Raw genomic sequence first — 13,158 nt, 5'->3', positions numbered from 1 at the left:
TGCACTGTACATTTTCACCCGTTGTACGACCCGTTTAACGTCCCATACAGCTTGACTGGGACCGAACCGCCTTCTGTCCGGTTTAATTATGAAAAAGGAACACGAACCGACACGGGACACCGTTTACTGCTTGCACACTTATTTAAAATTATTTTTATTTCATAAAATACAAATACAATCCACATAGTTCTGGTTAGTTTTATTTGACTGGCGGTGAATGGGGTTCTAGGAAAAAAAAAAGAAACGGCCACTTTTATTTTAGCAAAAAGTTGTATTTCTTTGTGTATTTGTTCAACACATGCCCGAAAGAAGGCTGAAAGTGTGCTGGAAAACTTTTCTTTTACAGATCTAAAAAGCCGCGCAATGAAGCGTTCGGTACTTTGCACGTCTGATCTTCAAATGTATCCATTCAAACTCTCGTGGCGTGCGTGTGGAGGTGCCAGAACCTGCTCGCTGTGATTAAATGATTGTCATTTCTGTCCATATCACATCGCAACAATTTCCAATATCCTCGCTCCTCCATCCGCCAATAAACCGCACGGCTCGCGCAGCAGACCTCCGCTACATCCGGGCACTCCAGTCAGCCTGCGCAGAGACGGAATGGCGGAGGTAAGTGAGTCGGAGGGCTGAGGACGGAGAGAGACGCCGTCTTTTTTTTTCGAAACTGCGCTTTCCTGTCGGGTCCGGGTCGCCCCAGGCTGTGGGTTAGACGTTTGCCTGTCGTTTGAGGGGGTCCCCGGCGGGCGTCGGGGCCTTCGCCGGCGTATCGGAGCGAGTAAACATGGGGTGGTATCGGCTGCGATACCCCCTCGCTTCTCTGTGCTTCGCGTTGAGCGGAGCCATCCCTCCGGCTGCCAAATAGTGCGCTATAGGCAGCAATGGCACGCCGGCTCGGCGCTGCTGCCCAATAGTGTCCCAGGTGCGCCCGGTAAGCATGCGTGTCTCGGGCGAGACTGTTTGTAAACTAGTTTCTCTGAGCATCCCGGCTGCCCGACAGCGTCCTGCTTCGTGGAGACGGGACGGCGCTCGCTGCCGGCTGGCTGGTGAGAGTGACTCCGAGAGGGCTCGTTTTCTTGCAGAATTCAGCACCGAGAGCTCTGGGAGAGCGACTTGGACGGTGTCAGGTGGAGAGTCGAGCGTCCCAGAGCGCGGAGGTGCTTCAGCCGAGCCCGGCTGACCCGGAGAGCTCCCGGCTCACGCTAGACACGCGTCCCGCTTTCCGAGAGAGTAGTTCGGGGGAAGTTGTGTCTGGGAGGGCGCTGAGTTTTGAGGCACGCCACGGGCAGGTGTTGTGAGTCGGGAGAGGCGTCCGGCTGGCCGGTGTTCCCCCTGCTGGGACGAGCTCTCGGGGTGTGCTGCCAGGAGCACCCCAGTACCCTGAAACAGGTCCCTCCCCACTCTGTGCACTGAAAAGGTCCGGTTTTCTCTCCTCCTGAAAGGGGGCGGTTGGGTTCGGGAGAGGAGCCGACCACCCCACAGGTCTCATCTCAGCATTGCCGTTGGGTTTCACATCCAGGTTGTGTCAAATGTTGGTGAGACTCCTTGTAAAACACAGCTGGTTTACGGGCTTTGCTCTTGCTGTGTAAGCCTGTCACGGGGAGGGGGTGTTGTTACACAGCGATGCTCTATCTGTCCTCTCTCGCCTCTGTCCCTGTCCCAGGCGGTTCAATGGGCTCTGGAGAACACAGATTCACCCTGGCGGAGATCCTGAGTCACAGCTATGCAGTGCAGGAACAGGACGGGGGGCCCAAGTCCCTAGAGGAGCTGGCGAAGAGTCTGGGGAGCGAGCAGGTATGACGGTGAGCGGCGGCGGCGGCAGGCTCCCATCGCACAGCAGTGCGGTCCGTTCCACATTTTACCACATCCTGGGCTGAAGGCTGAAGGGCACACGAACAGACACTGGTGCTCAGTGCTCCGACTACCGAGTCCTTGTGTGAGAGCGGTTGTGATATTAAACACTGAGCCCGCTGCAGTCCGGCCTGCTCCGTACAGGAGCCCTGCCACTGGCGAGTGCAGTGGAACGGGCTGCGGTGCTCCGGCAATCCAGTCTGTGTCCCAGCAACAGCCGCCCTTTCCCAGGATTTACTGGGAGAGGTGAAAAACGATGGATGAGCAGAGCCTGCTTTGCCAGTGCATGTCGCGGGCTTGGTGCCGTTATGTGTGAGTGGTCTGGTTACTTCCCTGGCTCAGTGAGGATGTGATCCCGGTGTGGCCCAGAGGCAGTTCTGCATCGGTCAAGGCGACCTGAGAACATGGGGACTGCAGCTCGTGCGTGCTCGTGCGTGCTCGTGCGTGACAACTCTGATCCCCTGTCTGTCTCCCCCTCCCTTCTCTTCCCCGCAGGAGAGCGAGATGCCGCTGGAGGAGCTGCTGGCTCTGTATGGGTACGAGGCCTCGGACCCCATCTCCGAGCAGGGCAGCGAGGCCCACGAGCTGTCCACTGCCCTGCCGGACATGACACTGGACAAGGTGAGGGACAGACTGGACCGCAGTCCCGGTGCTGGTGAGGCTGCCAGCCCAGCCGCTGTCTCACTGGCTAAAGACCAGCTTCTTCAAGACGAGCTAAGCCTCTTGCTGCCTCCGCATTGCCACGTTCTAGCCTGATCTGGTCACAGTCTCGGAAGCTCAGTGAGGCCAGCTGGTCCCAGCACTGACAGGAGACCTCAGCAGAATCAAGTTAGTAATGTGGCTGGTGGTGGAGGACCAGTAGGTGGTGCTCTTCCCTGTGGGCCGGAATCTCCAGACCAGCGGCCTGTGCGATAAACGGTATACTAAGGTCCTGGCTGCTTGATTATTAAGGATCCCTTGGCTGTGGAAAAGCACAGGGGTGGGAACCCCCTGTCCTGGCCAGATTCCGGCTCTGGGCTTCCTTATGGAGTCGTTCCAGCTGAGCTGGTCCGCTGTCCCGGTCAAGTCCTTAATTAACGTGAATTCGGTTCCCCTGCTGAGTCCCCGATCTCCAGGTCGGCCCTCGTGGTCGGTCCGCCGTGAAGCTGAAGGGGAAACCGGGAAACGGGAAACGAGGGTTTTTGGAGCAAGGGGGAGCGCTCCCGCCGGGAGAGGCTGAAAGCTTTCCGCTCATTCCTGTAATTCCAGGAGCAGATCGCGAAGGACCTGCTCTCTGGGGAGGAGGAGGAGGAGACGCAGTCGTCCGCAGACGACCTCACCCCGTCCGTGACCTCCCACGCCTCCGACCTCTTCCCGCGGCACCTGGAGGGTGAGTGCAGGGGGGCGGGTCGTGCCGAGGTTCTGAGCCGCGGAAGTGAAGCGGACCCGTTCCCGCTGAGTGACTCCTGACTATCGTGCGGCTCTGCTCCGCAGCTCACTCCCCCACGGGCGAGGACAAGGACTCCTGCTCCAGTGACTCGGACTCGGGCTCGGAGGACGGCTCCATCCCCCCCAATGACTGCCGCAAGGTAAGAGCACCCGCCGCCGCCGGGGGCCCCTCGCCCTGCCCTGTCCTGGGGCCCACACGGGGCGCAGCGCGAGGGAAGACTGGGCCCAGTGGAGTGGGGTGGGAGAGGGCGACCGCAGGCCTGTGGTCTTTTCTCTCGTGTTGTGGACAGTTCCACGCCAGCCCGGTCCCCCGCTCTCTCGCCGGGGTTCTCAGGGCCTGGTCCCCCCTGTGTGAAGGGGGTGCCGTTCGTGTTGGCAGAGCAAGAGTCTGTGTGTCAGCTCTGCGTCCTGGTCCTGTCGGTAACCTGTGGATTCCGGTTCTCTCTGCCGTAGGACATCATGGTGGGGCCTCAGTACCAGGCAGCCATTCCTGCGCTGAATGCGTACCGATTCCAGGACAGAGGTACGACTCTCCTCTCCCGTCTCCCTGGCCCTGTGGGCATAGATTCTCCTCTCCTCCTTCTGTGAAGATTTTCCCGATCATTGAGCAGAGGCTGCGCCTGCTCTTGAGACTTTAGCTAAAAACTGCTCTTAATCGCTCCCACGAGGAGCTTAAGAGGGTAGCAGCTGTCATGTTCGGTCCCTGGTCTTCCTTCTACCTGGGGCTTTGTTATGATTTTTAAAGCCTTAATTGAACTGCTTTTTTGCTTAATTAGAACTGGTTATTGGAAAAGAAGCCCTTGGTTCGGGTGAAGTCTGGGGCCTCGCTCCAGGCCTGTGACAGGGTTAGAGTCAGCAGCTGAACGAGAGCCGATGGGCAAGTTGGGGTTCAGGCATTACGGGGGTCTCCCTGCTCTCCCCCCAGCCTATGAGAACGAGGACCAGCTCCTGTGGGACCCCTGGGTGCTGTCGGAGAGCGATGTGGAGCAGTTCCTGCTGCGCGCGGAGCGGCGGGGGGGCGAGGAGGACAGGGGCACTGCGGAGCCCGGCACGCCGGGCGCCATCATCAAGGACAACGAGCAGGTACAGCCCGATCCAGCAGGGCCTGGTTCCCCGATGGTGGAGAGGGAGGCACCCCTGACCCAGCAGGGCCTGGTTCCCCGAGGGTGGAGAGGGAGGCGCCCCTGACCCAGCAGGGCCCGGTTTCCCGAGGGTGGAGAGGGAGGCGCCCCGACCCAACGGGGCCCGGTTCCCCCGAGGGTGGAGAGGGAGGCTCCCCTGACCCAGCAGGGCCCGGTTTCCCGAGGGTGGAGAGGGAGGTGCCCCTGTGCCCCTGACCCAGCGGGGCCTGGTTCCCCGAGGGTGGACAGGGAGGTGCCCTTACCCAGCGGGGAGTGGGGAGAGCAGCCTTGGAACAGCCTCTCCCTGGTCCCTGGAAATGGGGGGTTTGGGGGTGAACTTGAGGCAGCAGCCCTGAGGCTGGGATTGACAGGCTTGGCATTGGAGGAGGACTTAGTTTAGCTCTGATGTGACCAATTAATTTAGTGCTCTTAATTGTATAATTGACAATTTCTTTGTTACTCAGCTTCAGTGCTCTTAAATTCCTAGGAACATGCAATTCATGAATTAAAATCCAGTAATGGATCCCTGTGTAAACTGCTTCAGTGCCCAGGGGTTTGGCTGGAGCAGCAGAGGGGTTTTGGCTCTGGGCCGTGACGAGCCTGAGGTCCAGTCAGCTGCTGGACGGTCCTTGCCTCCTGATACCTGTGGCACAACTGGGCTGTCACCCAGGCAGGCTGTGCAGTCCGGTTCTGGTTGACCCACTGTGGTTCTCCTCTGTACTCCGCAGGCGCTGTACGAGCTGGTGAAATGCAGCTTCGATGCAGAGGAGGCCCTGCGGAGACTCCGGTTCAACGTGAAAGTCTTCAGAGGTAACGCCAGCCCCCACACCCCCCACCCCGGGTGTTTGCGGCGCCCGGCGGTCAGCGACCGGGGCGGTTTTAACCTTTAGCCTCTCGACGTGCCTGAGAGCCACCGATCTCTACCCCCACGCCCCCTGACGTTCTTCTTCCTGTCTGCAGAAGAGCTGTGTGCCTGGAGCGAAGAGGAGTGTCGGAATTTCGAGCACGGCTACCGTGTCCACGGCAAGAACTTCCATCTCATCCAGGCCAACAAGGTGGGTGCCGAAGGCTTCCCAGAATCTTCCGGGAAATAAGCTGTCCCCCATTTTGGAGAATGTCGTGGAAGTTCCAGCTCCTGCTCCGGGCGTGGCCGTGTCATTGGATCGGTTTGGGGTTTTTCCCTGGGAATGACAGGGATACTGGGTCGCCCCTTGGGTCAAAGGTCAAGATCATGGGCGGGTGTGTCGCGCATGCAGCCCAAGACCCATTTCTGACCCACCTGGGTTGTTTTTCCAGCCCGTCTGCCAGGGTTCGATCAGCACCCCGAATCCACAGAGGCCGCAAGCCAAACAGTCGCCTTTGGCGACGTTGCCGTCTCGGTCTCATGATTGCAGCAGCCCCTGCGGCTCCCTTCCCTGTCCAATCACGGGGCTCCTCTTTAAAAACTTCACAGGTGTTTAACAACATGTTTTTGCACAAAAGGCCCAAGACATGTACACCCCCTTCCTCCCCTGGACTCCCGACTCCCTGCCTCAGCCGCAGTGCTGGTGATGTGGCTGGAGGTCGCAGATCGTGGGTCGCAGGTCCTGGGTCTCATGCTGAAAGCATGGTAAGGGAAGAGCTCAGCCAGCTGCAGTGTGGTGTGACGCAGCCTGGGCTTGGACCTGAGCTCATCTGTACCATCTGTACACAGCGCTCCCAGTCTGGGGTTTCAAGGGGTGTTGCTGTGCTGGCATTTGGGGGGGCGATGTGCCTCGGGATCACACATCTCCCCTGTCACTGCAGCGGTGCGTTTTTGGGGCGGTGTGGTGGCTCTGTGGCTCAGGATCTTCACCTGTGGCTGTAAGGTTACCGGTTCGTATCCCCCGGCCGGCAGAGGAATCCTACTCCGTTGTGCCCCTGAGCAAGGCCCTTAACCCTAACTGCTCCAGGGGTGCCGTATAAATGGCTGACCCTGCGCTCTGACCCCAAGCATCTCTCCCTGTCTGTGTGTCTCATGGAGAGCAAGCTGGGGTATGTGAAAAGACAAATTCCTATTACAAGAAATTGTATATTGCCAATAAAGTGATCATATCTTGTCTGTCTGTGCCAGGTGCGCACACGCTCGGTGGGTGAGTGTGTGGAGTATTACTACATGTGGAAGAAGTCCGACCGGCACGAGTTCTTCACTCAGCAGACCAGCAGGTTCGGGCGCAAGAGGTTCAGCCTGCAGCCCGGGAACATGTGAGTACAAAGGGGTTTTAAAATCCCCGATATTTTCAAAGTGTTCTTCTGTTCTGTAGCTGAGGGAAGGTGCACAGATCTGGAACAAGGAGTAAGAGGAACCTCTGCTCACGCAGTCTTGTTACTCCCTGATACTGTAAGTTTCCTGTCCAGACTGAACTGTCACTGCTGGCCGGGGTCATGTGGAGGTCATGGGGGGGGTCAGGGCCAGGAATACTTTCCTAGAGCTTTTGGCTCTGGTGTAAAACTATCTGCGCCTGTTCTGAGCCCAGAACAACCCACAAAAGCTAATTTTTCGAAAGTTGTGTTTTCATCGGAGGACTTGCTCCTTCTGTCTCAGTCCGGCTCTGATGGAACTGTCACTGTCTGTCTGTTTAAATCAGAAGTTTGACCCGGTGGGTCGAGGGCAACTGCTTGTTTGCTGGGGGTTCTGCATGCAGAGCCACCACTGAGTGAGCAGTGCTGGGAATCCAGGCTTTTATTAGGTCTGTATCTTGATGCTTCTAATGAGTTAGAGTAAGAGGAGGCAGAGGGGATCACAGGTTGGGTTTGGGCTTTGTTTGGACTGGTTGTTCTCGTGTTCTTCGTGCTCCATGTGTGACTTTACCTGTGATGTTCGTGTCCCCGCAGGGACGACGCGGAGCAGGACGGCGAGGGCGTGGAGGGGGACGGCAGCAGCCACGCCCGCAGCTCGCCGCCCGAGCCCTCCGCCACGGCGCAGCTGGGCCCGCCGTCCCCGCAGGACCCCCTGGAGCTGGGCAAAGAAGGTACCGGCTCGGCGGCCGCGCCACGCGGCACAGCGAGGGGGTGTCGGGGCGGCTCCGTCTGGAAGGGTCGCCACGTCGGAGCTGGCGAGGGCCATCTCTGTCCCAGCCGGACGCCAGCACTCAGGGTTCCACTGCAGCAGTTGGGTCCCACGCCGCCCCTGGGAGCTTGTGGAGGGGGGGTGTGCGAGTGCGACACAGGATGGCCGGCTGTCCGGTTCAGAGCTGCTGAGCCCCGAACGCACCAGGCTGGGGGTGAAGGTGTTTGTGATTTCTGTTCGGCGCCGACGGGGCACAACAAACTGGAGGAGAGGGGGGCTGGGTTCCTCCCCAGGCTGTGGACATCACAGCCCTTGTCTGGAGGGTTGGGGCAGGGTCAGGGGCGGGGCTGAGCAGGTGTGTGCTTGTGACTGTTTCGCCAGCACTGAGTTGTAGGAACCAGCTGTATCTCCTGCCATTTTCACTTCAGCTGAATTATTTCAGTTCTTTTCTTTTTTCAAATCATGCGTTACTTTTGCTGCAGTGATTTGCTGGTTTGATTCTGTTCATGCATTTTCAAGAACAAAAAGGCAGCCCAGCCCACAAAACCTCACGCAGTGGTTTGTGCCAATTAAAGCCATGCAGAGTCTGACATGAGGCGGTGCTTTTCCCCGGAGTTTGAGGTGTGTTTACATGGCTGTAGTGCTGCTTCTTTTTCTTGAATCTCTTCACATGTTTGGCTGGGCCCTGACCTGTTGTAAGCACCCTTTTTCTTTGCGCTTTAGTTTTTACATCTTCACTCTTTTCATGAATGCATTAGTCTGTGCCGGTTCATTTGTGTGCTGTTGTGTGTTTTTATTTTGATTTTATTTGTGTGTGTGTGTGTTTGTTCACCCAGAGCAGGAGGGCCTGAGGTTCACAGCTCCTTTGCAGGGGCGTCCCCGGCGGAAGAGAACCCCTCGCTTTCACTTAAAACCCTGATATCACAGCAAACAAGCCCCACAAACAAAACAGACGCGCGCAGGTAACACAGGAAGGAAGGGCTGCGGCTCGGTGTGCCCTGTCGCGCGGCATTGTGGGGAGAAGTGGGCGTTGCCAGAGCCTGGGCGCCCTGCAGGGGGACGGATTGCGCTCCGAGTGCACAGCAGCTGGATCCATTTCAGGTTTTGCCACCTGCTGGGGCTCCTGCGCAAGTTGCCGCTGTGAGATCTGAATGCATCCCTGTGATTGTGATTGCAATTGATGTCACCTGCTGGGTAGATCCAAAAACCTGGCGACTAGCCCTTGACCTCTCCAGCCCCTGCGGTTGGCAAGACCTGGAATGGAGCAGACTGCTCTGCAGTGGGAGCCTGATATTTCACCCTTGGCATTGATTCCAAGAGCACACCAGCCCTTGCTGTTATTTAATGCCCATAGCTGTTTGTGTTTTCTGTAAATCGAAGTTAAATTTGGCGGAAGGCTCAGTATCCCTGTGCCGTCAATCACAGCAGCCCTGAATGATCTTCCCAGTAGGCTGTCATTGTGTTTTTGCTGTGTGCTGTTTTCATTGGCTGAGGACGAGTCGTTGGTCTTACAGGGTCATTGCACGAGTCCCCGGCTGTCTTGATTGGTTGCCGCCCGCTGGCGCCTGACCGCCCTGCTCTGTGCTGCCCGCAGGTCCCGCGGCGCCCGGCAGAGTGGAAGAGATGCTGCACGGCGCTGCAGGGGACGGCGACACTGGGGGCCTCTTGTGCAGCCAGCTGGGCGCGTCTCCCCCCGAGCGGCCCAGCACGAACTGTCCCAGCCCTCCCAGCTGCCCCGAACCGCCACGTGCCCCCGCCGCCCAGCAAGAGGCCCCTGCCTCCCCCTGCCTGCCCTGCACCAGCCCCGCCTTGCGCCCCGAGCTCCTCACCCCCGCGTACTACCAGCTGCAGCTGGGGCCCTTTGTCACGGACACGGGGGAGCCCTCGCCCGAGCACAGCACCAAGAGGTTAAAGGTCGGCTTCTCGCTCCCGGAGGCATTTCCCGGGGGCCTGCCCCTCCTCCCCTCTGCCGCCGCTGCGCGTGTAGAGCCCCCGGCGCCCCCAGCCCCCGGCGTCATCACCTCGGCGACCCCGGGCCAGGTGTCCGTCTCCGTGACGACAGAGTTTGGGGCCATCAGCATGGGCGACGTGAGCAGCTTCCTGAGCCCCCACGCCATGCGCCCCCCTGCTGCAGTGCAGCACTCCCAGTCTCTCTCTCAGTGAAGATGGGGGGGCTCTGGGCTGGAGGGGAGGTACAGCCCCCGTCTCGGAGAACCACAGTCCAGCCTGGTTCACTGATCTGCTCGCGCCCCAGGAGCCTCAGTCCTGCAGGTGGCATCAGCCTCTCGAAGGCAGGACCGCTCCATGCAGTCCACTGCAGGATTTAACTCCAGCCAGATGGGTGTCCAGGCGGGGTGCAGCGTTAGCACAGCACTGCGGGGGGGCGGACAGGCCGGCCCTGGAGCGCGCAGACCCCGCCCAGCGGCCTGTGGACACGTCTCCATCCCCTCCGGACAGGAAGGTGTGACCTGCTGCCCCCCCCCCCCGCGCTGAATTCTCAGGATGGTTGTTTTTTTTTATCCTGGTCAATTTGTTCTTGCAAATCGTCAGACTTTGTAGTACAGGCCCACCTCTGTAAGGTTTAAAACGATTCGGCGATTGCCTGCAGCGCCCTTTTGCCGCTGGCCAGCACGAGCAGGAAACACTCGAGACTGGGACTGCCCCCTGCTGTCCGGCTGAGGGCTCTGGGTGGAGGGAGAATTGGGGGTCCCTGCTTTGGCCCGTGCTCGTCTGCAGACCTGGCTGATTAAGCAGGCAGTTCAGCCACGACACTGAGAACCCAGGAAGCCAAGCAGGGAGCCCTGCAGGTGGGCCTGTGTGCTTTGGGGTGGGGAGGAGTTCCTCAGTGTTGGTCGCCAGTGGAAACGGGACTTCAAACCTCGGGAGAGGCGTGGAACACGGACATGGATGACGCTTGGAAACGAGTGAACTGACTCATTTTTTTTGATCGCGGTATTTATAATCCCAGGCTGCTCCGGCCTCTTCCTGGCCGTGACGCCAGGCGCGGCCCGTACCGTGGTGCCCGCTGGCGCTGCTGGTTGCAGTAGTGGCAGCGGCGGCCCAGTCCTGCACGGCGTTCTCCTCGTTCTGGAGTTTGAAACGTTAAGTCCCCCGAGGGTCCCAGGAACTCCCAAACTGGCCGGATGTCCGCTACCGCTCCCGTGGGTCCAGAGGGGACGTCACTCCCTCTGCCCCCCGTACAGGACACAGGCCAAACCGACCTGGCTGCGGTCGGGATTCCTGTCGTCGGGTGAAGCATCTGTTCATCTCGTGCCTCAGCGGGTCAGGGGCTTGCCTGTGGCTCCTGTTCAGAGTTTCCCTGCGTGTCTTTAGTCACCCCAGAAGGCTAAGCAGCAGCTCCTGGCTGGACGGGACCTCTGCTGTAAAAATGCTGCAGACGAGTCCAGGACTGCTGTACCAAGCCTGCGGCTTCGAGCGGGACAGTGCGCTGTCTGGACACAAACCTGCCTGGGGTACGACCGTCATTGAGCTGAGGGTCATAGACTGAGGAGCAGGGTTCGAGTCGGGAACCCCTTCTCGGAAGCTGTCGGCTGGTGTTGGTTTCTCTGAGTTCTGGAACGCTGAGGGGGTCTACACTGCGCCGTGGCCCTCAGCTGCTGGGGTTTGGGGCGCTACTCGGTATTGCTCATGGGGAGCACAGTTTGTCAGAGATGTGACCAGCGAGAGCTACCCCTGCCTGCCTCTGATTGTCAGCCCCCTTTGGGGGTGTACTCCAGGGCCCGGTCTACACTGAGGTGGACAGGGAGGTGGATTTAGGGGGTACACTCCAGGACCAAGTCTACACTGAGGGGGGACAGTGGGGGGTAGGATTTGGGGGTACACTCCAGGGCTGAGGGTTTGAAGGGCCCAGTGGGCACGGGTGCTGGGGGTGGTTGCCATTTCTGGTGTTTTGCTCAGATTGCATTGAGGCACCCTGACAACGCCTGACCCCGTCTGCACTCCGGTGATCTTATTTATTTAGTGGAGTTTTTTCTGATAAAAGATATAAAAAAACAAAAAAGATATTTTTGTTTACAGCTCCTGGAAGGGTTCGAGGGGCAGTGGGGGTGAGGGTTGGGATGGTAACTGAGTCTTTCTTTAGCTGTACAATTTTTAGCATTTTTATTGTAATGGTTTTTTTGTTTTGTTGTTTTTTTGTAAGAAATGACAACAGCACATTGAGCCAATTGTTAACACTGGACTCCTAACACACGGACTCACACATACAGCACAGTTTACACTGATGAGCTTTCACACATAACAGTTTTTCTCTCATGGACATTAAACTTGTTTCTTTGTTTAAAGAGGACTGTGTTGTTTTGTGCTAAGAATCCGAATATACGTGATTGTGCTTTGGCCGTTGCTGATATGAGATTACACGTTTCCTCCTGAAGAGGGCAGCAGAGCAGCAGGTGGAGGGGAGAGCTCTCGTACAGAGAACATGAGTAGTTTTTCCAGAAAGAAAACATTTGCGTCCTTCGTTTGAATCTGCATTTGGCCTTTAAGCACACATGTCCATGTCATTCTTCTCTTGACCTGATCCTAAGACAGATTCTTGGATGTTGGGAGTATTGGTCTCGTCTCGTGCAGGAGTTTTGTCGTTTCTCCTTTGCTTGGAGAAACCAGCAGAGGGCGAGCTTCAGGGATTCCTGTCTAGCACTAGCTGGGACTGGAGCGAAGGGCTCTTGGCCTTTTCCTGGTGCCCTGAAGGAACCAGAAGCAGCTGTGATGAAAACGTCACGATCTGCCGTAGTAAGAGTCTTGTCAGCTGTGGCTCGGGCTGGGCCAGGAGGACGAGTGGACAGCAGGAGCAGAGCAGGATGGTGAAAGTGCCTCCTGCAGCAGCACCAGGCCGCCCAAGCCGCTGCAGTACGGGAAGCTGGGATTGAGGAGCAGAGCCGAACACTGGGCCAGGCGACCACTAATGACTGGACACAGGAGGCGCTGCTGTACACTAAGGATGACTCGTGGCTGGAGCAAACTGCCCAGTTCTGCTCTTGTACTGGATCCCTGCGGTTTTCCAAGAGGACGGCTGAGTGAGATCCGGGGATCAGTAAGCTACAAGCAGGAGGATGAGGAAGACCACCGAACGGGGGCTCCTCTCGCTTGCAAACTGGAAGCAGCGTCTACTCTCTTCAGCTCCGGAAGGTAATGAGTGCAGTTCCTCAGTGGGAACACGGGCAGAGGGTCCCGCAGCTGTCCAAGGTCCGAGCCGCTTGGCGCTGGGCTAGAGGGGTGGAAGAGACTCCCTCCCTCCTGTGGGGGGTCCCCAAGAATTAACAGGGTCTTCTGGTCTCGTTCCTGCCCAGCCCTGAGGTCTATGCCTTTAGACCCCAGCAGGAGGGCTGTCTGGAGCGGGGTGTGAGGTCTGATTGATCAGATAGATCAGCGAAAGGGGGAGCAGGGCCGAGCTCTCGCCTCGCTGCCACCTGTGAGGCAAGGCCTCCGTGTGCCTGGCGCAGCTCTGGGGGCGTCGTGCCTTTGTGTCCCTTTGTCTTTCCAGCTCTTCTAATCCCGTTCTGTTCTTTATGAATGCTGTCAGGACACATCCTCCTGTCGTGGCTGCCGATTGTTGGAGCACCTGTGCTGTCTGGGCTTGACGAGTGCATTGTGGCTCCTGCAGAATTCCAGCAGCTCTCGCATTCTGCAGGAGCTCCCCGCACAATGGCAGATTGAAAAGGCCACTAGAGCAGCGCAGCCCACGACGGCACCAGTGACAAACTCGGGTATTCG

General features: G+C 58.2%; 1 protein-coding gene across 1 annotated transcript; it reads left to right on the top strand.

Annotated features, from left to right (window-relative positions):
* The first annotated feature begins 363 nt into the window (after nucleotides 1–363).
* mier2 (mesoderm induction early response 1, family member 2) lies at nucleotides 364–11,729 on the top strand. The gene is made up of 13 exons (XM_088907311.1): nucleotides 364–375; nucleotides 552–609; nucleotides 1,661–1,791; nucleotides 2,344–2,469; nucleotides 3,097–3,217; nucleotides 3,322–3,416; nucleotides 3,730–3,799; nucleotides 4,202–4,359; nucleotides 5,126–5,207; nucleotides 5,358–5,452; nucleotides 6,490–6,620; nucleotides 7,251–7,387; nucleotides 9,020–11,729. The coding sequence occupies exons 1-13, from the start codon at nucleotides 364–366 to the stop codon at nucleotides 9,586–9,588; spliced, it is 1,785 nt and encodes a 594-aa protein (XP_088763437.1). The 3' UTR covers nucleotides 9,589–11,729.
* The last annotated feature ends 1,429 nt before the right edge of the window (nucleotides 11,730–13,158 follow it).

This window comes from Atractosteus spatula, chromosome 28, assembly GCF_055471065.1.
Source record: "Atractosteus spatula isolate fAtrSpa1 chromosome 28, fAtrSpa1.hap1, whole genome shotgun sequence".
Lineage (NCBI taxonomy): Eukaryota > Metazoa > Chordata > Actinopteri > Semionotiformes > Lepisosteidae > Atractosteus > Atractosteus spatula.
The sequence above is the reverse complement of the archived record's forward strand: the minus strand, read 5'-3'. Positions and strand labels throughout refer to the sequence as shown.

Excerpts from the sequence above, each read along its gene's own strand:
- mier2 (XM_088907311.1), top strand. Across the intron at positions 610-1,660 it reads GCAGAGACGGAATGGCGGAG|GCGGTTCAATGGGCTCTGGA; the intron begins GTAAGTGAGTCG and ends TCCCTGTCCCAG. Across the intron at positions 6,621-7,250 it reads AGCCTGCAGCCCGGGAACAT|GGACGACGCGGAGCAGGACG; the intron begins GTGAGTACAAAG and ends GTGTCCCCGCAG.